The sequence below is a fragment of the Manis javanica genome, chromosome 16 (genome assembly GCF_040802235.1).
Source record: "Manis javanica isolate MJ-LG chromosome 16, MJ_LKY, whole genome shotgun sequence".
In the NCBI taxonomy this organism is placed as follows: Eukaryota; Metazoa; Chordata; class Mammalia; order Pholidota; family Manidae; genus Manis; species Manis javanica.
The window spans coordinates 49,937,420-49,964,277 of NC_133171.1; the positions used below are offsets into that span (position 1 = coordinate 49,937,420).

Consider the following 26,858-nt stretch of genomic DNA (forward strand, 5'->3'; position numbering starts at 1 on the left):
GATGGGGAGTCCTAAGCCAGAGTGTGTGTGTGGAGATGGAGAGCCAGAAAAAGTCCAGAAGGTGGCCCTACCAGGCAGATTGCCAGTGGGGTATGCCCAGGAATGAAGAGGGAGCCAGGCTCCACAGGTCTAGCCTGAAAGATGAGCAGTTTGCTGTGTTGGGGGAGTATGAGGAGGTGGACAGGGCCACAGAGCCTGGAGATGGGCTTGGTTTTGCCCCTGGAGTTTTAATAGTGCCCCTTTCATGTGACTTTCTTGTGCAGTTGGCCCTTCTGGCTGCCTAGAGTGGGGGGCAGTCTTGCTTGTGTCTAAGAGTGTGGGATCTGAGCCCCAGCAGGTCCAGGTGTGGTCTCAGCGGCACCGCACTCCCAAGGGAAGTACAAACTGCTTCCCTTCCTCCTTCCCTAGATGCATATGGTGATGAGAACTTCTTCCAGTGTTGCCAGGAGATTAACTGAGATAATGCATGTTAAACTTCCCAGCACAAGGTTAGGGCCCACACACTGGATATTATTGTTATCGGCAAAGACGAGCTTGACTGCCAAGGCTGCTTTGAGCCAGCTGGCTCAGCTCTCCTGTAAGTCCCCTCAGACACACACACACACACACACACACACACACACACACACACACACACACGCACGAACGCACGCACGCACATGCACGCGCGCACACACACACAGCAGGAGATCCAGGAGCTGCTTTCCTGCTGCAATCTTGGGAAGCTTGTTGCTGATGGGCCGGTCTGTGGCTGTGCTTCTGACAGCCACGACTCTGGCTGTGCCCCTCACTCACTGAAACACTCTTCAAAGGCTGACCGTGACCTACAAGGGACAGGGAGCAAAGCTTTTCTGAGCAAGGGGAAAGAAGGGAGAGACACCAGCTAATGGCTGGTGTCTGAGAGGCCACAGTGGTCAGGTGTGGAGGTTCTGGGGCCAGACTGCCTGCTTCAGATCCCAGCTCTGCCTCTCACTAGCTGGGCACTCTCGGGCAGGCAGTGTAACCTTTCTGTGCCTTGGGTCTTATCTGTAGAGTGTGGAAGACAATAATAATAATTACCTCCTGACGATTGTTGTATTAATCCCCTTAAAGATCACAGAACAGCACCTGGCACAGAGTAAGCCCCCAATGTTAGCTGTTCTTTGTGATTATCAGTAAAAGTAGTTTCTGCTTCCTGAGAAAGAACAGCTGGACATTGAGCTAATTTCTGAGCTTATAGTCCATCTCCCATGTCTTGGGACTGTTGTGAAGGTTAAATGCACTACTGAATGTGGAAACCCTTGTCACATAACAGGTGTTCAATGAACAAGCAAGCCCTTCCCCTCCACAAATAGATGTGCTCCGACACCACCCAGGCCCCATGAGGTGGTGGAGCGAGGGGTTTGGAGTAGATGCTGGGCTGCCTGGGTTTGAGTCCCAGCTCTGCCATATTATGTTTGCTTAACCCTTCTCTTTCCCCATCTGCAAAATAAGGATCATGATCGGGCTCCCTCAGCTAACTGCTGCTGGACTGAGTGAGCTGATAGAGGGCCCTGGAAACAGCTGGGCACATGCTCTGTGTTGCCACGCAGTAGGTGTTGGCTCTTACTGTGGCACTGCTCTGGGTGTGCAGAGCTCCCACCTCTCCAGCTTACATATTCTCCCTGAGGGGGAAGGAAGTGGACTCTGCAGCACTGGCCACACTGGACTTCTTCAGTTCTGCTCAGCAGATGGGCCTGCAAGCCTGAGATCCTGCTGGTCGAGGAGGGCGAGCTGAAGCAGGCGCTGAGCATTGCTCCAGGGAAGGGGGTGGCTGGCAGGCCACAGGTCAGGGTGGGCTTTTCACGGGGATGAGATAAAATGGCTCTGTGTTGTCACATTATAAGGAACCAGCCTATACTATGGACCTAGAAGCTAGTGTTAAAGTCTCGACTGCCCCATCCTAGCAGTCTCAGCTGTGCAACCCCAGGCAAATCCCTTTGCTTCTCTGAGCCTTGACCATGCCTCTTCTGTGACATGAGATCACAAATCCCTGTCCTCACAGGACTGTCATGACACCCAGTGGAGCAGACAGACCTAAGGGGCTGGTCTGCAGTGCCTTGCTGGACCCACCCCACCCTACCTCCTCCATCCCGCCTCTTCTTCCCCAGGCCCTGCTGCTATGGGGTAGGGTGCAGCAGGAGATGAGTTTTCTCCACTGTGGATTCCCCATCAGCAGAGCAGGCTGGAAAGGTGAGGAGGGAGACAGGAGCTTCCCAGGCACCACTGATGGGGTGTCAGTATCTGCCTGTCAGCTCCAGTCCTCTGTGCATGTGGAGTTCCCAGGTGGAAGTCTTCAGGCTCCAGTATTCAATATTTGAGATCTCAATTCAGTTGCCTGGCTCTGGGTTTGGGGGACAGCTGGTGCTGATGGAGTCCTGGAGAAGTAGGGTACAGGAGATGGAGGGCTCTTCAGGAGGAGCTGGGGAGAGGGGAGTAGGGGAAAAGGCTGCCGAGAGGGACGGGGCACCTTCAGGCTGAGGTGAATAGTTCTGCAGGGGTGCTATGAGGGGACAGAGCTGTTGACTCTCCAGAAGGCATAATGTCTGGATAAGAGCCCTAGAACTCAGATTCACATCCAGGCTTCCCAAAGGTCCAGGTAGGAGACACCCAGGCTACAGAGGACTGGCCCCATGTGGGGAGATTTTGCCCCACCAGAAAGGTGGAGGGACCGGTCAAGGCCTCCTGACCAGAGAAGCTCTTTCTGCAGGTCTCTGGATGAACTTGGCCTGCTCTGACTATGACGAGGGAATTGCCTCTTCCCTCTGGGAAGCACCGTCCCCTCCAGGCTTCAGCACTGCACTGGCCTCTTAACCTCTGAGCCACACACCCTCCTCCATACCCCCAGTTCTCTTCTCTTTAGAACCCTCCACCCCCGCCAGGTTGCAACAGCCTTCTCCCTCCCTAGGGCATGAGGAAGCCGTCTGCAGGAACGTGCTGGCTCCGGAGCACAGGACCTTGTCTGTGACGGAGCACAGCACTGGCCTAGGGAGGGGGCTCCACTGCTGAATCTTGGGCGGGCTGGGGAGGACCAGGGCCCGCCTGACTCTCACCCCGCCCCCTTCCTGGAGACTGAGGCAGACAGGACAGAGGCGAGGCTCTGGTGGGCAGGGGGTCCCTCGTTTAACTTGTGCTTCTTCCTGCCGTTAACTTCTCTGCCTCTCCCGGTCTCTCCCTCTGCCCCTCCCTGTGTCTCCTCTCCCATCTCTGCCTGAGTCTCCCCCCTTCCGTCTCTTACCTCAACCTGCACCTGCTCTCCACTCCCTCCTCCGCCTTCTACTCCCCTTGCTTGTCTCCGTTGCCTTCATAACCTTCATAACCGTGGTCTTCCATTTCCACGTCTTCTGGATGGTGCTCTGGAACCTGCCCACTGATGTGTCCCTCTCTGTGTCTGTCTCTCTCTGACACCGGTACCCCTGAATCTTTCGCCCATCTTCCTGTCTTCCTATCTGCATCCCTCTCCTGCCACCTCTGGTCCCTCACCATTTCCTGTGCCCTACTCCTACCGCTGCCCCTGGCCTTCCTCCCCCTCTGTCTCTGCACCTGTCCCTCTCTCCTCTGCTCTGCCTCATTTCTCTCTGCCTCCCTGTGTCCGTCTGGTGGTCTCTCTCCCGCTCCATCCATCTCTCCTGTTTCTGTCTCTCCCTCTATGCTCCCATCCCTCTGCTGACCCTCGCCACCCTCCCACTCTGTGTCCCCCCTCACCCACCCCAGGATGATCCCAGCTTCCAACAAGGCGTTCGTGGTCAACAACTTGGTGTCAGGAACAGGCTACGACCTGTGCGTGCTGGCCATGTGGGACGACACGGCCACGACGCTCACCGCCACCAACATCGTGGGCTGTGCCCGGTTCTTCACTAAGGCGGACTACCCGCAGTGCCAGTCCATGCACAGCCAGATCCTGGGCGGCACCATGATCCTGGCCATCGGGGGCGTCATCGTGGCCACGCTGCTGGTGTTCATCGTCATCCTCATGGTGCGCTACAAGGTCTGCAACCACGAGGTCCCCGGCAAGATGGCAGCTGCCGCTGTCAGCAACGTGCACTCGCAGACTAACGGGGCCCAGCAGCCTGCTCCAGGCAGCGTGCCTGGCGGGGCTGCGGCGCAGGGGCCGCCCAAGGTAGTGGTGCGCAATGAGCTCGTGGCATTCGGTGCCAGCGCCACCCGCGGCAGCAACTCCTCTTCCTCCAGTTCGCTGGGCAGCGGGGAGGCCGCGGGGCTGGGACGGGGCCCCTGGAGGCTTCCGCCCCCCGTGCCCCGCCCCAAGCCCAACCTTGACCGCCTGATGGGGGCTTTTGCCTCCCTGGACCTCAAGAGTCAGAGAAAGGAGGAGCTGCTGGACTCCAGGACTCCGGGCGGGAGAGGGTCTGGGACACCGGCCAGCGGCCACCACTCGGACCGAGAGCCACTGCTGGGGCCGCCCGCAGCCCGCGCCAGGAGCCTGCTTCCCTTGCCCCTGGAGGGCAAGACCAAGCGCAGCCACTCCTTCGACATGGGGGACTTTGCGGCTGCTGCCGCCGCAGCAGGAGGGATCGCCCCGGCTGGCTACAGCCCCCCTCGGAGGGTCTCGAACATCTGGACAAAGCGCAGCCTCTCTGTCAATGGCATGCTCTTGCCCTTTGAGGAGAGTGACCTGGTGGGGGCCCGGGGAGCTTTCGGCAGCTCTGAGTGGGTAATGGAGAGCACGGTGTAGGCCTGGGGGCGTGGGCATCCTCCCTCCAGCCCTTGCAGGGTGGAAGAAAGGGAAAGGATAGTTGTGGTCAGTCTTTGTGGAGCTTCCATGGTGATGTTTACATCCAGGGACCGTTTCATCTCCCTCTCAACGCCCCCCACCCCCACCCCCACCTTCCTAGGCCTGTCCCCACCTCCCAGCTGGGCTGTGCTCAGGGAATGCAGACTGGATTGCTGAAATGTCGGACTGAGCCCTGAGTGTTTGGAAAGGCGGGACCCCCTCCTTTCTAAGCACAAATGTAGCGCGTAAGCAAGCGGCTTTGGATTGCCTTTGGTTTCAGTGTTGTTTTTATTTCTTAATTTATTTTTTTCCACTTCCCGGACTCCTCCTATTCATTCACACACATAATGGAAAGTTTACATGTGAAAGTGGGTTCCCAGCAGCCCTGGCAGTGGGCAACTATTGCCAATTGACAAAAAAGGGAATGGTTCTGGTTCTGCATTTGTTTGGGGGGACAAACCCCTGTCCAGACCCCTCATTATTCCCAACCATCCTCACATCTGGGAAAGGTGAGTGAACCCCCCCCACCCACCCATAACTGACCCAGTCCTTTGCTTCTCCAACATGATACTCCCATCACATCACCTTAAAAGCAGAAAGGTCACTCCCAAGGCTGCCATGTGGGAGAGGGAGAGGGCTGTATGAGGTATAAGGGATGTTAACTTTGGGGATTGATGTAAGACCTGTGCCTCTCTTACAGGAAACTGGGACAGAAACTTCCCACGAGCATGTGGTGTGGGCAAAGCGGGCTTCTCTTAAGGAAAGCAGACTGGAGTGGTGGCAGAAGGAGCACTGGACTAGGAGTCCAAAGTTCTGAGTTTAGGTTCCAGAGCCACCACTGATAACCAGCTGAACACACAGGGCAAGACCTTGACTTTGGACCTCAGTCTCCTATGTTGTAAAATACTGGGATTGTAGCAGGTCTCCGATTCCCTTCTAGTTTTAAGGACTGATGAATTCTTCATAATTTTAAATATTATGGTTTCCAGCTCAGTGGTGCCAGAAGCACAAGCTGGTTGAGCAGTCCCTATCCCTCCTACTGGACAGAGGGAGAATTCTAGACGCCTTGGAAAGGAAGTGGAATCTTTTTAGAATGGTCGGGTTTTGAAGTTTGAAGGTGTTTGTGATCATGTCATCTTTACCCTCTCTCCTCCCCGCAGAGTATAAGGGATTTGTCCAAAGGCGCACAAAGAGAGGGACCGAGTCAGGCCTGGTGCCGAGGCTGCCTACCTCCTGGGAATGGTGTTGGGAATCTGTTGCCCAGTTTTTACCCTGACTTCACCCTCCACAGATCCTTTCCGTGTCCAAAGTCTGTCCCTTGTTTGCTCCTGAACAAGGTGGCTCCGGGTGGGACATGGGGTCACATCCAATGGATGCCATCAATGAGAAAGATCTGTCCTTGGAAAGAAAGGATGGTAATGGGAGGGGCACATGGGCTCCTTCCCAGCTGGGGATCAACCCCACACTCCCAGACAGTGTCCTGAGGGAGCAAGGAAGACATGACCAGGGAGAACCTGTTTGGAAGCATCTGCAGGACTTGCCGCTGCATCTCCGTCCCTCCTGGTCTCCATCTGCCCCAGGCCTCTCCTCATTGCCAACGCACTACCTCTCCCTCCGTCTCCCCAGCTCATTCTTTCCTCTTCCAGGCCTCTGCCCCAGATGTCTAGCTTCTCTCTTCTCCTTCCCTTGTCCACTTTCAACCACACAGCATACAAAACATACAGGTGAGTCCACTTTGGCTGAAAAGCTCTGGTGGGCTCAGAACTGGGGCTGAGCTGGTGGCCCCAACCCCACCCAGAGCCCACAGGAGCCGGCAGGGAACTGTCTATGCAGGACTGCCTTCGGGTGCCAGCCCAGGGGCCTCCAAATCCTGTGCCTTCAGCCTCCCCCCCACCCTCCGCCCTCTCCTCACCTTCCCTCCAACCTCCTGTCGTCATTCTTTTTCTTTCTGTGACTCTCCACCTCCCCAGTCCCTTTCTGGTCATTAACAGATCAGGCCAGTTTCTTCCTCAGTTCACAGGTTACGTTCCAGGCCGGTCCCAGTGCCAGAGCACCCGCCCTCCGTGGTCATTGTGGCACCCACAGAATTGGGTGACTCAAAGGAAATCTCTCATGCCCTCCGTCTTTCCCTGTGCCCACCTCCCCCCTCTCCTTTTTCTCTCCTCCTTTCCCATTTAGACTTTTGAAATGTAGCCATTGAGGAAGTGATCCCAAATAATCTCCCTCTTTTTGTCCTTGGGTTCAGACACCCAGAGGGAAAGTGGTGGTCATTGGCAGGGGAGGAACCAGCTGCCTGTTCTCATCAGTGGCCCCGAGCTCTGTCGCGACATGATATGATATGTACTTGTGCTTGTGTTTGTCGTATTTCTGAGTTGGAGTTTTGGAAAGCAACATCCCTGTCATCAGAATATAAATGCCAATCTTCTCCTTTGGTTAAAAAAAAAATGTACAGTAAAATGTACAGTTTAGAAAAGAACCAACCACACTTCTTGGGAGAGAGGAAAAAATGACCATTCTCATGTCCGTAAATGTCTGCTGTTCATTTCTCTGGAAACTGCGGTTTTCTGAACGTGGCGGCCAAGGCATTTTGCCTTGCACCTGTGTTTGTTACTGTCTGGTGGGAGCCTGTATAAGATGGGAACTTTCTGAAATAAGAGAGAATGGGGCGATCCTCCTGCAGTAAAGTAGAGGAATCTGGAGCAAAGGTCCAGGCTAAGAAGGGATAGTCCCTCCCCAGCCACCCTGACTGACCCCCTGCCATCTGGATTCTCTCACACCAGCCCTGCCTCCTGTGTCCTGGACTATGGCCACCACTGCACTTAACCACTAGGGGCGCACGGGTACCTTCCACCCATCTGGGCTGAGTCCTGGATGGCATGTTTTCAAAGGGTCTTTTACTGGGGAACCAAGACACAAAAGCAAAGCACAAACTCAAAGTACAGAAACATGGCTTCCCTATGTTCATCTAATGTCTAAGTCAGCACTGTCCAACAGAAACAAAGTGTGAGCCACACCATCAGTTAAAATTTTCCAGTAGCCACATGAAATCTAGTATAAAGAAACAGGTGAAATTAATTTTAACAATATACTTTAACCCAATATATCCAAACGATTATTATTTTAACATGTAATGACTATAAACCTAATAATAAGACATTTCACATTTTTTTGTACAAAGTTTTGTAAATCTTGTGTGTTTTACACTCATGTCACATCTCAATTCAGTCTAGCCACCTTGAAAGTGCTTGAGGGCCACATGTGGCTAATACTGGCCATCCTATTGGATATCACAGGTCTTGACATACAGCAATTGACTTGCAAGCACAGCTTTTTGAAGGGGAAGGAAACTAGCAGTAATTGAGTGCCTGCAGTCTCCAAGTACTACACTGGTATCGACATGGGTTCCTCCCTGAATCCTCACTGAAGCCTCTCAAGGTACATATTATTATGCTGATTCTACAGAAGAAGGGACTGAAGCTCAGAGGGGTTAAGTGACTTTCCCAAGGTCACACAGTAAGTTTGGCTGCAAACCCTTAGCTCTTTCCATACACCACGCTGCCCTCCATCCTTTCTCCTTCCTTTCAACCCATTACAGATTATATTTTGCACTGCCTGAAGTACTCAAATTTATAGCCTGATCTGGAAGCCCTTGGTTTGGCCTCAAGGTCTGGTAAAATTATCAGTGTTGACTCCAGACAAGGGCCTCTTTATCAAGTGGTTTCTTCTGACTGCTTACTGGACTTTTTGTTTTTTTCCTAGCTAGTAACACATAAGATTCCCCCAGGCTACAGATGGTCCTGCCCAGACCACCCTTGGGGTCACCCCTTCTCCTGGCCTGGTGACCTGTCTCTTGTTTAATAGCTTTCCACCTGCAACCTCATCTCTTCCCCTCTGCTCCGAAGGCCTGTTTGGCCCTCCTTTCCCTTAAAACAGAAAGCCTCACACCAGCTCACTGTAAAGAGCAAATCCATCTTCCCACCTCTTCCTATTCTAAAAACCCTTTCCTTGTCCCTATCAGGAGAGGTGCCTGCCCACCCAGATCCTCCTCCCTGATAGAGAAGCCTTCAGCTCTCTAATCTTTTGAAAAAGAGAGGTAGCTGATATACTCTGAGCCTTCTTGAATTATTATGCTCTCTGATAAATAGTTCAATCCCCCCTTTTCCCAAGTTCTTGATAATGACACACCCCTCAGATTCCCCTCACAGATGTTTTTCATTTTGCCATCATAACAGTGTTTAAATTCCAAAAGAATTTAGACATGCTTTTTATTTTTTTAAGGGACATAATTCCATCCAGGGAAGAGGAAGGTCATTGTCTCCAACTTCCCCCTTCCAAAATGAATAGTGGCTTTCCCCCAAAGTCTGTGTGTGTTGATTTTTCATAACTACAGCCTGAACACTTAGGGGTCTTCTATCCTCTGTTGTCTATGTGTCTGCAGTGAAGGTCCCAGAGCTTCAGCAAGTGGGGTGGGGCTTCCTCTGTTTCTGCACTCCTTGGGGTTTCTGCGAACTTCAGCTGGTAAAAAAGACACAGTTATTCAGAAGAAAAGACTGTTGGCAGGCAGCAGTCAGAACCTGAACAAATATCACACCTAGATTTTCCATGTTGGCTAAGGGGAAAATTTGTTGTGACATGCAGGGTTCTCACAGGTAAATACCTGCAGTTTCTACCTTTACGTACTAGAATCAGACCCATCAGGTTGCTCTTCCAACAGCTTAAAGGAGTACTGCCCCTTTTCAGTGTAAAAATATCCATTTGTGCTTCCAGCCTTTAAACCAAAAGTCTGTTTCGCAGCTTCCGTGATCTCATTCAAGATCCCCTCCCTCAGAGCAGGGCAGTGTTGGCTACAAGGCTCATGGGTTTCCCTTCCCTGCAGCCTCTAGAGGGAGGCTGATATGCTTGCCAACAGGCCAAAGAGGGCTGGTGGCCTTCACATCTCAAGCCATCCTGTGACCCCATCATAGCCATTTAGCAGCTCAAATAGGTGCAGTAACCTTGCCCCCCGTCCTCATTTTGGACATTTGGCATCTTTCTTCTGTTCATTGATGCTGGGGAAATGGGTCTGGATTGCAGGCTCTTGCCTGCTTGTTTTCCTGTTCTTCTCAGGATAACTGAGCTTCTGGTCCTCTTAGCCAACATTGATTGCCTTCCTCATGAATGAGAGCCAGGATTCTCCTCCACCACCTTACGTTCGAGTCCCCCTGGGGCTGGGGTAAGGAAGATCTCATTATCTTGTCCCTTTTGAGGGACATGCATCCTGCAGTTAACCACTTACGATTAGGGGATGAAGCTGGATTTGCACCCACCTCTAAGGTATCCCCAAACCCATCTGGTGCACAGCCAGTCAGCCCACTGACCAACCTTCCACTGCCCAAAGCCCCTCCATCCAGCTGCTCATCTGGTTAGGTGATGAGCACACCCCCTCTTCTGTTGCCACCTTCTCTGTAACATGTGTTCACTGGTGCTCCCTGCTGCACCCAGCAGTGACTCCAGTATTTATAGATTTTGCAAGAGTGAATTTTCTTTCTCTTGAATTCCCTATGCTATACCCAAGATGCCCCTGTTCCCCAAACCGTGGCTAACTGATCTTCTAATGCTGTTCCCAGTTTCTCATGAAAAAAAAACCTTCAGAGCCCCACACCAGTCCCCTCCATCACCAGCTCAGCATGTCCTGGTAACATATAGGAAGGACTATGATAAAGAAGATGGAATTTAAGTTCTCAGTTACACCTAGTAATCCTGAAAGTTTCCTTCCTAGGTTTTGTCACACCCTATCTACCCATTCCTTTGGGGATCTCTGGAGGATACAATTCTGCCTGTCTACCACAGATGGGCTGGTTGCCTTCCCTACCCAGACTAATTTTGGGAAAATTCTTATCCCTTCATTAGGCTGACACAAAGTTGGCATCCTCCAAGTGGACAGTGAACTGCAAAATTAAACTAGTAATAACAGCTGACATTCATTGAGAGTTTCCTATGTGCCACACACTGTTCTAAGAGCTTTATATAGATGATCTCAACTTATCACCAAAACAACTCAGTGATGTAGGTATTATTATCATTCTCACCAGGGAAGCCAAGGTAAAGAGGGGTTAAGTAATCTGCCCAACATCATACCAGCTAGTGAGTGGCAGAGCTGGATAAACATTCAATAAGTGGATTTGCACTGAAGTTCCCTACACATCTGCAGAGGTGTTAGAAATGCAGTTTTCTGGGTTTCATGTCAAAGACCTGACTACTGGCCTGTGAACTCTGAATTTGAAAAGACTGAGTTCAGAGTAACAAGTGAGAGAGGTAAGAAATCAGCCCTACATGCATTCAACATGCATTTGCTGACCTGTTGTGTCCTTCACATGTTCCCCGTTTCAAAAGTCAGAATAAAATGAAGGACACTGTGTATGCCCCTGAGGGTCTTACGTATTTCCCTGAGAGACAGGGACATAAGCTGGTTTCTAGATCACTGGTTTTACAAAGATGGATCTGTGATCACTTATTTTGAGATAGTAAATAGTTTTGGGGAACCTACCACCCAGGAGGAGATGGATGGATGGATTGGCGAGGTCCACAAGCCCATGGTGGCACCTCTGGCTGGAAGAATTTACTAGACTGTAAGTTCCAAAGGGAACTGGCATAAGAAAATGCCTGGCTTTGGGTCAAACAGGGGTCCTGCTGGGACTGGAATCCTGTACCTGGACAAGCAGGGGTGGAAGGAGACAACTTGAGCTACCCCTGGAGCTTTGGAGGGGAGGAGGAAATTGGGACAAAGCTGGGCTGGAAGAGGGGCAGTTGCAGAGAACTGGGAGGTCCCAAGAAACACAGGGCAGGGACACCTGCTCCTGCGGGTGAGGAGCTGTCCAGGGAGAGCAGCTGGATTCAGAGCCTATTTCTTGGCCTCCGTTTCCTCTCTATTAAAGTATCAATGGTAAGTATTGACTTTGATAAGTATGCCTGAGGAGTGCCAGGTAGTTCTATAGAGCACCCATCCAACTGGAAGAGGCAAGAGTGTTAACAGTCATTATTATTAGTGATATGCATCACTGAAAACGTTGTTATGAACTATAGCATATTTGTGATAATATTAGGTACCTCAGGCTCAGAGAATCTCAGGGCCGGCCAAACTCTCAGAGGTCATCCACTGTCACCTCCCTTGACGAGTATTAGAAGCCCCTGTTCAATGTCCATGAAAGCTCTTCTCAATCTTACTAGCAGCAAGATCGTGCATGATGAATTTCAGGACTCACCCCAGGCAGGGAGTGACTCCCTGTACTCCAACCAGACCCAGGCCTGAAGGTTATGGTCCATAGTCCTGGTGGGGCCTTGGGGAGCCGTCATTCCTGCATTCATAAGAAATCCAGAGCCCAGACAGAAGGTAGCTCTCAGACATTGCTATTGCCAGAATAGAGTAGGAAATGGTACAGAGCTGGAGCCTCTGCTGGGAAAATCTCAAGGGTGGGGTGCATGTCGTTCCCTTGCCAAAGCAGCTCTGGTCTCCACAACACTGACAGAAAAGGGCAGGAAGCACCTGGCAGCCCCTGCGGCTCCTGATGCTCCTTTATGTTCTGAGATCCAAGCCCAGTAGCAGCTAGAAGGACCAGAACAATTCCAGATCTCATGCCTGGGCTTCCTTACTCATCATTCCCCAGTGCCTGCTCACCCTTCATCTTTCCAGGTCCAGTGTAATAGCCAGATTCTAACAACCAGGGCTCTGGAATGTCAACCTGCTGCTGGCAAAACCCTGCTGTCAGTTTTCCTGCACTCTTTTGGGTTAACAGACGTTTCCTTCTAGGATGTAAATGCTTATGGGAAGACTGCCAGGTGCTGCCATCACCCAGTGAGAAGCTGGCTCACGTGAGTTCAGGTGGTGGGATGGCCAGCCCTCTCTACCTCACCTTAATATCCAGGTCCCTTCAGGCACAAACACCACCCAACTGTTTCAGGTAGGAAGATCAGAAAAACTGACTTCCACTTCTGTCTTTACCTCTGAGTCGTCATATGAGTCCCTGCTTGAATGAACGGGGAACATTAGAGAAATGTTTCACTACGTCTGGAGGTCAGAAGGGGTTGGTTGGAGTGTGCTTGGATGGGCAGGTCCCTTGGGTAGAGCTGATGCTTCGTGGTTGCTCCAGGGAGAAGTGAGGCGCAGCAGGGCATGTTGCTGGGGAAAGGGCAGCCCACACACAGGAAGAGCTTGGCTTCCACGTTGAAGGTACATGGAGAGGATTGTGGGTCATCCTAAGAGGTCTGGGAGTAGGTGCAGCAGGCCTCACCGGTGATCTAGGAAAGAGCCCCAATTCCCCCTTGATCACACTTCTAAGAGCCCTGCTGAGAGGCCACCTTCTGAAGAATCCTGCAAACACTTTACACTACTTCAGTCTTGACCTATTAGGGAAGCAGAGGCTGGGACTTTTCTCTTGGGCCTTAGGGGGTCCATGCCAGGCATGAGAGGAAAAGATACTATTGCCTGAACCCCCTCCATCTTTGGGTTGGGATAGAAAACAAGATGCAGGAGGCTCAGGCCAGAGCATCTGATTCCAGGGGAGGTTAACTGGGGTTCCCTTCCTACATCCAGCTATGGCTGCAGACTACTGGGGATGAAACATAACTGGAGACATTTGAGACATACAGTTAGATTGCACAGCACCTCACTTCCAAACAAATTCTTCATTCCTCCCTTTCCTTACCTAAAAATTTCAGTAAACATGCTACTGCTTTCCTCATTTTCCAGATTTTCTAAACTGACAATGAGAGTTGTTTGCTGTTTTCCATGTTCAGAGAGCTTATGAACTGAAGGGGGTCTCCAACTTTAAATCTTCTGACCCCAAAACCGGAATTCCCTTCCCACCACCCTCCCCATACCTAGCTGTGACCATGTCGGCTGGCTGCCAGCACAGCAAAGGAGGCAATGAGTGAGGCTGAGAAGGCAGCGAGAGGCTGGGAAGGAGATAGCCGCACAGCCGGAGGACAGTCAGGCCCGGAAAGGTAGAGAAGTGTACCCAAGAGCTGAGGCTGAGCAGGTGGCTCTGCCAGGAGTTCTCTTTGGACATGAGGCTCTGCCAACAAGCTCTCCAGTGCCAGGCCAGTGGGAAGTGGTCAGAGACCATCACCCACTGAGGGCTAAGCAAACAAGAAGACAAGCAAGAGGGCCCAGGCAAGGACGAGCAGGGAATGGGTGGGGGCAGAATCAGAGCAGGGTTGGGAGGACATGGCCCTGCAGGTCCAGGTTGTGGGTCCAACCCACTAGAAGAGGGGAAAGGAACAGAGGCCTGGGGTGGGGTTCCACTTGGAGTGTCCTTGCTGGCCCTGTACCTAGTGAAGCCAGAGGCCAAGCAGAGGCCACCCAGGAGTTGAGGCCATTTTCAGGATTCGAATGTTTGTTTCATATGCTTTGAGGGTCTTGTTCTTCTCTGTGTGAAGGGAAAGTCTCTTGACCCCATGTAGAAAGTAAGAGCCAGTGGGAAGTCATGGCTGTGTCTATCCCTGCTTTTGGAGGTCTAGGGAAGGAAGAAAGGGCTGTCCTCCATGAACACTGGAGGCTTCAGGGCACAGTCCCAACATCAAATCCACTTGTTTCTTTCAGGTCTCCATGAGGGCATGGCTGGAGACTGAAGAATGACTGAGAGTGGTGAGCCCCAGTTCTTCCAGACTGTTCCAGGGTGCAACCAGCCACATCCAGTCTCTCTGGGAGGAGAAGGGTTGCACAGAAGGGTGGAAGTCTTTCAGAAAGTTTTATGAACTCTGAACTGGCCTCAAACAGCTAGGGAAAGGGGAACTTGGGACTCTCCCTCTTGGTTATGAGGCACCATGAATAGCAAAGCTCTGCACGGAATAAGAAGAACTGTCCAAACAGGGAAGAGGGAATTTGTATTATTTCCTGAGCAGTGTGGATAAGCATCTCATATTCTTCATGTGTTATTCCTCATCACCTTTACCCATCCCTGTGACACAGAGGTTACAGTATCCATCAACGACCAAGAAAGCTGAAACACAAAGAGGTTAAATAACTTGCTGCAGGTCACATTCCTAGTTAGTGGAAGGGCTAGGTAATCCCCTAATAACTGGAGTTGCCCCAAAGTTACCTAAGGAACAACAAAGGACATTAGAATTTCAGTGCATTTTCTGGAAGGAATCACAACATGAGCAAAGAGGGTTAAAAGAGTGAATGTAATATGAAAAAGTAGAAGGAATGGAGAAATACATTGAGCAAATATTGCATGGCTTTCTTCTCTGAGTCCATCCCAGTGTCTCGTTTGGTGAGGAACAGAAGCTGCTCCTAAGGTTCTTAAACCTTGTTCCGATGAAATGAGCATTAAATGATCCCCAAACATGCATTTGCTTTTGGTTTTGTTTTCTGAGGTGTGGGGGTTGGAGAGACGGCAGGAGTAGGATGTCAGGTCCAACAGGTCAAGTGCCCTACATTACCCCCTCCTTGATGGGAGGTGAGTCTTCTTTCAAGTTTCAGTGTCCTCTTCTGTAAAATGGCCATGGTATCACTCCCTCTAAGGATTCCTGTGTTTCTAAATCACAGAGCTCTACATAGCTACTATTAAATAACCCACAGGATCTAAGAAGGCTCCAATTCATAATGATTAATGGCCTGGATCCATGATAACACTGTTATAAATTATAGAACATTAATAATTATTATATGCATATTAGGCCCAGAGTCTCAGGGCTGGAAAGATCCAAGGTCTCCAAAGAAGCCCTCCTCTGCTCATCAGTATCCCTGCCAAGTGGTATTCTTCTGATTACAAATGATTTCTTAGTTTTAATTCTAAGTCCTTCAAGGGAGAGGATCACATGGAGAGCTCATGGCCCTCCAGGGAGCTCAGTGTTTACTGTGGCTCTAGGTTGGTAAGGACTCCACCATTCTGCTCCTTAGAAGACCGCAGAGCCATTACAGAAGGAACTCCCAGAATATGGTGGTCATCAAAGGGGTAGAAAACCCAAGCCAGGGCCCTGGCTGTGAAGTTCTCTTGCCACATCAGCTCTGGCCTCCTTGGCACACAGGGAAGAGGGGCCTCTGAAGCCCCAGGAGGTGGATGTTTTGTGTTCTATGACTTTCCCTAGCAGTCATGAGATCCAGGCAAGTTGCTCACCACCTCCCAGTCAGCACACCAAATACAAGTACCAGCAGTCAAGGAGGACATGAATGAAGCCTAAAGTTTTCCATTTGATTTAGTCTGAGGGGCTTCCCTGGGGCTTGGGTGACTGGCTGCACAGCATAGGGAGGGACACTGGTACTCTTTGATTCCCACTGTAGTGAGAACAGCAAGCCCCTCCCACCAGTAATTCATTCCTTAGTAATTCTCCCTTTATCCTCAATCAAGGACTAGATGAAAAAATTACAAAAATAGTAACCAACAAAATTCCAGGACCTCAATATGAATCACCATTTACCCACTCCTACATCTTTCCTAATGACCTGACATTCTGATAGATAAATTTATTTCTCTAGTTCTTGCCTTATTGTGATGTAAATGCTCAGAGGAAACTCTGCCAAGTGTCTAGTATACCAAAGCGGTGGCAGTTCCCTTCCTGAGATAGCGATGAGCATTATTTAGAGCATGAGGAGGGAGAGTCAGGGGCACCCCTAATAACAGCTTCCCCTCATTGTCCATTTCTCTGTGGCACAGACACCATTCACCTGACTTGGGTGGGAAGTTAAAAAAAGGACCCATTCAAGTTTTTACTCCTGAATCATCACACCAAATACAAGTCCCAGCAGTCAAGGAGGACAGGAAGCCTAAACTTTACCACTTGACTTAGGTCTAAGGGGCTTCCCTGGGGCCTGGGGGACAGGCCAGGATCCTTGAGCTCCACAGGCCTTCTTCACTGAAGGGCAGTTTGAGGAACAAGTTAATGCACAAAAGAGGGAAAATATACTCACATGAAGAGCCAGGTTTCCATGTTGATGTTAAATGGAAAAGCCTTTGGGGCAGAGCTGAACTCTGGGAGGAAAAGCAGAAAGCAGCACGATGAAGAGAAGGGACCCCTCCTCTTTATCACTGTGAAAGCCTACGGTGGGGGTCCAGCTCACGGCCCAGCTCTCTCTGCTGAGGAGTCACATGGACCTCGCCCCTCGAGGGACCCCTGACCTGAGGGCTAGATTTTCTCCTGCTGCCTGAAGCTCAAACCTCCTTCCCTAACGCAGAGTTCTGGATATCTTGAGGGGGGAAGGGGCAGAGGCAGTGCAGGGGACAAAAGCCCCAGGTCCTGCTTGGCAGATCCTTTTCCAGATAGCCAGCCCTCGGCAAACGTCGGGAGGGTCCGGCTGGGGCGGAGACTCCTGAAGGGTGGTTTCCTAGTTCCTAGAAGATGGCCGTGTCGAGGATGGACTGCCTCCAAGTTCTTGGCTACAGCCTGACTGACGATCATGGGCAGTGACCAATCCTGTGGCAACAGGAGGAAGCCAGGAGGAAATTCATGCACAGAAAGGCAGCTGGGAAAGCTAATAAAATCAGCATCTCAGTAAGTTGTTTGTGGCGCAATTTCAAAAGACATTCACACAGTCACTCTCATTCTCCCCAAGATCTTGCTTTAGGTGTTGGTAGTTTGCCACTTTTCAGGTGACAAGACATGCTATCAAAGGGTTAGTGTATTTCTCATGATCACCCAGAGCTTACACGGGAGATTCACCAATGAGCTCTCCTGAGCCTGGTCTGGAGTTTAGTCGCCCACAACCCTTCACCAGCCGCAGGGGGAAGGGAGGTGAGAAGCAGGACTAGAAAGCAGCCCAGGAGGAAGATAATCACAAGCCCTGAGGGAGAGCCAGGCGGACACCTGCTGTCCTCAGAGTCCCAGGCTCTTGCATCGTACTCCACCGACTCTCCTCCTGGGGAAGGAGCACCTTCTGGAAGACACCAACACAGAGGTAAAGGGAGAAAAGAGGGGAGATGCTAGGGTGAGTCCCGAGGCAAAGGGGAGGTGCTCGTGAGGGGCTGAGGGCTGCCCTGCCAGCCCGCCACCCCCGGCCCGGAGGGGGGTGCCACACAAGGACAGGACAGTGGCCTTGAGGGACCTCCCGGCCACCACTCCTGCAACCAACCTGGCGTAAGGGATTGGGCGCCCTGTTCGCCACATCCTGGGCCTCAGAGGGTTTCCTGAATCCTTATAGCAGTTCTGATCTTCCTAGGAGGGAAGGGTCCCCAGTTCGTCAACTAGGGAGTTAGCTCAGAGCCATCTTGGAGAAAACCAGCAACATGCTACCAGAAATCAACCTCTTACCCTCTTCGGCCATTGGCCACGCCCCCCGCAGGCCTCCTCCAATCAGAGGCACCGCTCCTCCCTGCCGCCCTGGCCTTGCGGGGGTGGGGCCCTGGGTCAAGCAGAAGGCCCCACAGCAAGTGAAGCATCTTAGACCAGCCTTCTGCTGGGACCCGGGGCAGAAGGACGGGAAGGGCCCTGTGGAGACGGCAGAGCGTGGGGCCTGCTGAGGAACGTCTGGGTGTTTGATGGGCAGAGCACCTTCTGCTGGGGAAGGTGGAGGGGGTATGAGAGGTGACATAAGCCCCAGGCCTTCCAGAATGTAGGTCAGTGCCCCTCACTTTGTTTACCAGGCCATAGACTCACAGGATAGCGGTGATCTCGGGCTCCTCATTTCCATTTACCTCAGAGGGAAGCGCCATCCCTAAGGCACTTGGCCTGAGGCCTCATAAGAATCAGGAGCACTGCAACCAACCTGGGGTAAGGGATTGGGCGCCCTGTTCTCCACATCCTGGCCAACTTCTGACATTTTCCCACCAACCAAAGGCATCTCACTAGAGAGAAATGCTTGACCAAGCTCAGCCGGGTCGTGGGGACCCAGGCCCTAAAGGAAGGTTTGCCATCATCCCCTGCTTCCTCTTGTCCCCGCTGCTGGGCCTGGAGGCGCCTCACTCAGAGCCTCGGTGTCCAGGATCCAGCCAGTGGGAGAGGGCTGCTGAACAGGTAAGAATGCGCCCTGCACTGAGAAGATGGGAATGTCTTCGTGGCTAGTTGGAGAGGGGCACTTGTGTTAATGTTTATCGGGGGCTTATTTTGAAAGGTTGGGTCCTGAAAAGTTCAAAATGCATCATAAGTGAGCATTCCATACTCCGTTTTAAAAAATTGGCATAGAATTCACATAAAGTTCACCATCCCGACGGTTTAAAAAGGGTACTACACTTCAGGCACTTTAATATATTCACGATGTTGTGCAACCATCACCACTATTTAATTCCAGAACATGTTATCACCCCTAAAAGAAGTGCCATACACATTTCCCTAAGAGAAGTTCCATACACATTAAGCAATCAGTCTCCATTCTCCTCTCCCCTTAGCCTCTAGCAGTCACTATTCAGCTTTCTATGTTGATGGATTTGCCAAGTCTGAATTTTATGTACATGGAATCACACAATATGTAATCTCTTGTGTCTCACTTCTTTTACTTAGCATAAGCTTTGCAAGGTTTATCCATGCTGTAGTATCTATTGGTACTTCATTCTTTTTAAGGCTAAATTATATTCCATTGCATGCATATATTATGTTTTGTTTATCTGGCCATCCATGTTGCTGGACATTTAGGTTATTTCTGCTTTTTGGTTATTATGAGTAACTCTGCAATAAATATTTGTGTACACATATTTTTGTTTGAACATATGTTTTTAATTCTCTTGGCTATATACCTAGGAGTGGTATTGCTGGGTTATATGCTAATTCTATATTTAACTTTTTGAGGAACTGCCAAAATGCTTTCCACCATGCCTGTACCATTCTACATTCCTATCAGAAATGTTGGAAGGTTTCAGTTTCTCCATATCTTCATCAACAGTTATTTTCATTAAAAAAAATTATAGCCCTCCTAGTAGGTGTGAAGTGGTGTCTCATTGTGGTTTTGATTTGCATTTCTCTTGTTTATTTGTTCCATGACTTTTCTAAACTAGTTTGATAAAGTTTGTATCCATTGTCATGTGTCATCATTGAAGTCTGTTCTGTTAGATTAATGGTTAGCTATTTAGCAGAAATTTCCGTAAACACTTGGAACTAAAAGAAAACAAAATTTCCTAGTTTTGCAGATGGGGCCTATATTGGGACATGCATTCAACACTCTTCCAGATGGTTTCAATTACACCTTAGCCTTCACTTCCTGCTTGCACAGACCTGAAGATCAGCCAGAGTTAAGACTTAGGGCTTTCTCGGGTCTTTTCTGAGCATGTGCCTAGCCCTGGATATGTTCATGGCCTTGTAGTTCCCAGAAATATGGGGCAGTTTTTCAAAATCCTTGTTCCCCAAAGGATATCATTCCCTACCCTTTCCTCCCAGGCTTTTAGGTTAGTTTATTATTTTTCCCAACTGTTATACCTTGCTTCAGGAAGCAACAGCTAATACATTTGTCTTTAAATGTTTTCATCCAATTTTCTCTGGGTAGCTGCCTCAATCCCAGGAATATTCTGAGTTAGGCAAAATAAAGCAAGCCCTTTGAGAGTTCTTTAAGGAGCCACCAGACAGGTCAAAAGAAAAACCCTAGTAGTTTGAGAATAAGGTCTGTTCTGCTCCCTCTGATACAGGTACATACTGGGAATGCCACCTGTTGTCTTCAGGCCACTGCTAAGCTGGGAATGGGAGATGGTACCAGCATACCAGTCACAAATCTCTCTTACTGAGGCTCATCTGTTTTTTTGATTAATCCTTCCTCTACTTGCTGTAAGATTTTGATTAGATTCCAGAGTTCTGAAAAACTCGATTCTCACATTTTTACAAGTTTATTCATTGCTTTTGGGGAGGAGCAGAATTTGGACTTCCTTACTCCTGCATCATTTGCTGACATCACCCTCCCTTTATCTCTTTGATATGAGTACTTATTGGGAGCTAAGTTCCAGAGAAGTCTATAACTTGCCCATGTTGTATCTAGTAACACAAAGAACAAGGATTTGGACTCTGACTTGTTGCTCATCTGACTCTAGAGCCTATTTTATCCAATTATAATATTTATCCATTCATTCAAGAGTATTTATTTTACATCTACAAAGAGCTAGGTACAGTTCTAGAAATTCAGGATTAATTTATTGTACAAAATAGCAAAGATTCCTGTCCTTGAGAGCTTGTAGTTTTATGGAAGGAGATTCATGATAAATATAGTATTTGATATTAGAATGTGAGAAGTGCTACTTAATAAGGAAATCAGGATACTTTGGGGGGTATAAGGACTGGTATGGGATGGTGTGATATAATTTTTTAGCATTTATTTTGTCTTAGTTGCCAATTTATAGAAAAGTTGCAGGAATAGTGCATAGATTCCTATATAAGCTTGCTTGGGATATACTCACAGTGTTAGGCTGGAGGAAGGAAAAACAAGGACATGCAAACAGAACAGAGAGATACCATAAAAAGAGAACAGACCAGACCCCAAGGTCCATGCCTTATATGGAAAGGGGACAGCTCTTCCTGAATTCCATCCTTCTGATGTGCCAACTGAGACCTGGATGTCAGCCTCCTCCCTCTTGGAAGGAAAAAAAATTTCTAGTTGTCTATTATGTCACCTTTAGCCAATCATACCTCTCCACACCCCTTAGGATAGCTTGCCCGCTCCTCCCCCTCCTAACCCCTTATAAGCCTCCATCTCCCTGACCAAGTGTGACTTCCCTGGCTTGTGATAGCCACATGGGGGAAAATCACCCAGGAATTGTGCTTAAATGAACTGCCTGGCCCTTCGTTGCCTCTCATCACCTGCTTGTTTCTGCTAAAATTTATCTTATACACAGTAACATTTTGCTATGTTTGCTTTATCATTCCCTTTCTCTCTCTCTCATTTGGTAGTAAATTGCATTACATTGTGTCTGTTTACTCATTCATAATTATTTCCTAAGAATAAGGAAATTCTCTTATATGAGCACAGGGTAGTTATCAATCAAGAGAGTTAACATCTATACAATACTATTATCTAATCAACAGTTTGTGTTCTAATTTCCTCTATTTTCAAATAGTGTCCTTTATACTGATTATGTTTTCCATTCCCAGGAGTCTACCTAGCATCGCCCTTTGCATTTAGTGGTAAAGTCTCTTTAATCTGGAACAGTTTCCTTACTCTTCCTTTGCATTATATAACATCAACATTTTCGAAGACTACACAGGACAGTTATTTTTATAGAATGCCTCCAACGTGGGCTGGCCTAGCGTCTCCTGTTCTGTTGCATGCATTAATGCATTCTTGGCAGAAACACTACCTAAGTGATTTTTGTCCTTGGTAGTGAAATAGATAAGGGGGCCATGATATTGGTTTGTCCCAGTATTGATGATACTAGCTTTGAACACTTCATTAAGATATGTTATGCCAGATTTCTCCTTTGTAAAGTTATTACTTTTTTCTTTTGTAATTCATAAGTAACTTCTTGGAAGAGGATGTAAATATCTTTTCTGTCATGTAAATTCAGTTTTATTCTTTCACTATGTAAAATAGTAACATGATTCTAAATTTCAAACCATATGAAAATGTATTATCAGTGAACTTTTATTCAATCTCCTACTCCTTCCACCTAATTTATTTGCATATATATGTGGAAGGTAGGCACTTTTGAAAAAATGTGAAAACTATTCAAACCCTTTGAAAAAAATGTTCCAGTATATCAGTGGGCAGTTCTTCCTTGTCTATTATAATATATACTCAGGTTTTCTTAATTTTTTCTGAATTAGGTTAGCTACTAAAATCCTGGCATTTAAATTTGTTATTTAGATTTACTTTTCTGTTCTCTTTCTCAACTGTTTATGTACTTAGCGTTCTCATTTTCTTTCTTTGAGGGAAGTCCTTTTTTGTTTTTTGAGGTAAAAATTTCAATTTTTTCTTCCATTTTTAGACATACAGGTGTTTGTGATCATGAGTTTTTCTCTAATTACTGCTTTAAATATATCATATAGATTAGTGTTTTGATTATCCTTTCTTGTTTTTCAGAATTCTCTAATTATTGTTTGTATTTTTGTTATCAACTGGGAAGTGTTTAATAAAATATTGTTTTTCATTCTAGTTGGGAAGGTATCTTTAAAATGTTTTTTCATGTAAAAGTCTTATTGTAGCTTTCTTGAAATATAACTTGTAAAGGAGTGCAGAGAGCATTAAGAGTCAGGAAAAAGAACTAATAAAACTTAGCTAAACCTTAACAGCAGACCATTCCGGAATAGTAAGAGATTCAATGTCTAAACTTAGAGAGAGACCAGATCAAAGGAAGAGAGAGCGAGAGGCCAGCCAAGGGCTATTAAATCCCCATGGTTTACAACCCTGATATCCACCCTGGCAGGGCCCTTGCTTATTTTTATACTGCTTCTCACTTGAGGTCCCTGTATCTTAAACCGGCTAATAGCCTTTGTTAGGGAAAGAGTGAGTGCTGTTCAGGTGCTAATGCTGAGACCGCAGTCTCATTCACTCACACAGCAGGAAGAAACAAACATTCCATGATTGGAATGGTCAAAGGAAAGGGGGGAAATGTAGAATCTAAGCATTAGTAAGATTAGTAAATTAGCATAAGCATAGCCATCTTAGAAACCTAGAAACCATTTTCTGAGAGTGTGACTCAGAGGAAAAAAAAAACAAAAAAAAAACAAACCCTGGGCCTGGGTAAGGCCTTGAAAAACAAGTTAATCATGAGCACCGGGTGGTGGGCAGCTGTGACCCTTGGTCAGCTAACCTTGGTTAGTAAATCTTACATACCAAGCTTATCGTGCAGAACCTCCCTAACCATTGAGGAGTAGTCTTACCCTGCCCTTGCTTAACCCCAGGATATATGTCTTGCAAGAATAATGTATAGTTATAGAAAATTTCTATGAGTTAAGTGCTTTGAAATTGCTATATAAACCCTTGGCTCGGAGTGCTCGGGGTCCTTGTTGAGACCCGCTGCATTGGGCTGACTTGGACCTCAGCTAGCTGGCTGAATAAAGACTTTGCTTGAATTTACATCTCTATGCCTGTGTAGTTTGTTCTCTGGGGAAGCCTCGGAAGCCTGGACCCTAACAAACTGACATACAATAAACTACACATATTTAAAGCATACAACTTGATAAGTTCTGACAAGTAGAAACAGCAGTGTAGTCATAACGATCACCACAATCAAATTAGTTTGAACGTACCAATTAAACCTGTTGCTTTGTGTTGCTTTGTAATCTCTCACCTCTCCTTCCTGTCCAGCAATCATTGGCCTGATTTGTCTCTACAGATTAGTTTGTATTTCATTGAATTTTATGTAAATGGAATCATACAGGAGGTACTCGTTTACCGTCTGACATTTTTTACTCAGCCTAATTATTCTGAGATTCATCCATGGTTTAGTGTTAATTTCTTCTTATTGCAGAATAGAATTCCCTTGTATGTGTGTATGACAATTTGTTTATCTATCAATATTTATTACCTGATGATGAACATTTGTGTTATTTACAGTTTTTTAGCTAATACAAATTAAGCTTTTGTGAATATTAGCGTACATTTGTATGGACATAAGCTTTCATTCTCTTGGATAAACACCTAGGGGTAGAATGACTAGATCATACAGTATGTATATTGTAGCTACGGTGGGAAGGGTGTTGCCTATGAAATTGGTGAAACTGAAATAAGTCAAGGGAAAGGGTAAGTTGGGAGAAAGGCTTTTATTTCTTACAGTCTCTATCCCGGCCCCGCTCCATCAAACTACTTCAGCTGCCATTCACGCTCTCCTGTCCCACCCAACCCTTCTGGCAGGAACTCCGTGGATGGGGCCTTGATGACTGGCCAGACCAATTATGTACCAGGAACAGAGGGGAGGAGAGAATGGCCGTTTTCTCTCCACTCCTTGCCCCAGAGGCTGTAAGGCTCTGCAGTGGTAAACAACCATTGATATATAAATGGACTAAGGCTAGGCATGAAGTTCTGGAAACACTGCCATTTACCCCATGTATGTTAGAAGAAATTGCCAAACTATTTTCAAAAGTGATTGTGGCTTTTATATTCCCTAGAGCAATTATGAGTTTCAGTTCCTCCACATCCTCACCAACATGACACAATCAGATTTAAAAATTTTAGCCTTTCTAAAAGGTATGTAGTAGTATCTCACTGTGGTTTAATTTGCATTTCCCTAATGACTACTGGTGAGTTTCTTTTCATGTGCGAATTTACCATCCACATATCTTTGGTGAAATGGCTGTTCACATCTTTTGCCCATTTTTCATATGGATTTATATGTTTTATTTTTATTGAGTTTTGAGAGTTTTCATGTATTCTGTATATAAATCCTTTGTCAGAAATAAAACTCACAAATATTTTATCCCAGCCTGTAGCTTGTCTTTTCATTCTCTTAGGAGTATGAAGTGGAGCAGTTGTTAATTCTTATGAAGTATAATTTATCAATTTTTCTCTTTTGTCATGAGTTTGGTATTGTTACTGTCTGAGATGTTTCTCCCAGGATTGGACCTCAGAGGCACTGAGGAATGAAGCCAGCAGACAGGAGTCCAGAGCAACCAGCAAGGCTCTTAATGAAGAGTAAAAAGAAAATGGGTCCTGCTAATCAGGAGGGGCTCCAAGGGAGGACGGTATCAGACGGTATCAGGGCTGCGGTGTCTAGGGTTTGTAAGCGTGGAGAAATTTACATGATTGGTGGTGTGGGGGCAGGAGGGTGAGTCGGTAGGGCTTGTTGCTAGGGCTGAGCTGGGATTAAAAGAAAAACTCCCTTGTTTTTCAGGCTGAATTTTCCATATGTCCAGGTTATAGCTCATTGTTTACTATGAAGCCTTGGCCCTAGGCCACTCCTTGACTACAACTTACTCGGGCCTTAAACTCTATCTGCCTAGAAACTTATAAGGCCCTTGAACTCTATCTGCCTATGTCCCCTTAACACCTGCCTCAGTATCATATCTGAAAAATTTTTGTTTAACTCAAGGCTTTAAACACTTTCTCCTATGCTTCCTTTAGATTTTTTTTTGCATTTAGATTTTACATTTAGGTGTGTGATATATTTTAAGCTAATTTTTGTATATGGTGCAAGCTATGAATGGAAAATTATTATTGTTTTTGCATATATATATATATATATATATATATATATATGCAGTTGTTCCAGGATCATTTGTTGAAAAGGCTGTCCTTTCTCCACTAAATCGGTATTGCACCTTTGTCAAAGTAAATTGTTCAAATATGTGTGGGCCTATTTCTAGACTCCTATTTTGCTCCATTGATTTATTTGCCTGTGTTTATGCCAACACTGCACTGTCTTGATTACCATAAGTTTATAATAAGTCTTGAAATCAGGTAGAATTAATCTTCCAACTTTGTTCTTTTACATAGTTGTTTTGGCTATTCTAGGTCCTTTGATTACCATACAAATTTTAAAGTCAGCTTGTCAACTTTTACACAAAAAACCTGCTAAGCATTTTATTTGGGATTGCATTGAATCTAATGGTAAATTTGAGAATTTACATCTTAACAATATTAAGTCTTCTAAATTGTCAACATGGTATATCTTTATTTATATCTATTTTAATTTCAGCAATGATTTTTGGATTTCAATGTATAGGTCTTGCCCATCTTTGTCAGATTTATTTCTAAATATTTCACATTTTTGATGCTTTTGTAATGGTATTAATTTAATTTCCATTTCCAGTTGCTTATTACTATTATATAGAAATAAACTTTGTGTTTTATATTACTCATGCTTGCTAAGCTCACTTAGTAGTTCTAATAACTGCTTTTGTGGATTCAATTGAACTTTTTACATAAACAATCATGTCTTCTGCAAATAAAGACAGTATTACTTTTTCCTTTACAATCTGGGTGTTTTTTTTTTCTTTGCCTTAATTGCTCTGGTTAGAAACTTCAATAAAAATTGAATAGAAATGGTGATAGCAAACCACCTTAATATTGTTTCCTCCTCTGCAGGGGAAAACATTTCATCTTTCACTGTTAAGCATGATGATATTTGTAGTCCAAAGATACTCTTTATCAGGTTGAGGAAGTTCCCTTCCACTCTTTGCTGAGCATTTTTATCAGGAATGGATGTTGGATTTCTTTAAAAATGGTTTTTCTGAATCCATTCCAATGATCGTATAGCTTTCATATTTTGAATTCTTAATATAGTAAATTGTATTGATTATTTTAAATGTTAAACCAGCATTGAATTCCTGGGATAAATTTCACTTGGTC

At 47.1% G+C, this 26,858-nt stretch overlaps 1 protein-coding gene and 1 long non-coding RNA gene across 4 annotated transcripts in view; both read left to right on the forward strand.

Annotated features, from left to right (window-relative positions):
• LRFN2 (leucine rich repeat and fibronectin type III domain containing 2) overlaps positions 1–7,273 on the forward strand; it is a 176,666-nt gene extending 169,393 nt beyond the window's left edge. For all 3 annotated transcript variants that reach the window (XM_073224421.1, XM_017653121.3, XM_017653123.3), the window contains one exon: positions 3,733–7,273. In XM_073224421.1, the coding sequence (XP_073080522.1) occupies positions 3,733–4,711 (979 nt within the window). In that variant the 3' untranslated portion in view covers positions 4,712–7,273. The remainder of the gene's footprint in view (positions 1–3,732) is intronic.
• A 4,032-nt stretch (positions 7,274–11,305) lies between these two features.
• Positions 11,306–15,082, forward strand: LOC140846785 (uncharacterized). The gene is made up of 2 exons (XR_012126190.1): positions 11,306–12,598; positions 14,328–15,082. It is a non-coding gene; the product is annotated as an uncharacterized lncRNA (long non-coding RNA).
• Positions 15,083–26,858: the final 11,776 nt, after the last annotated feature.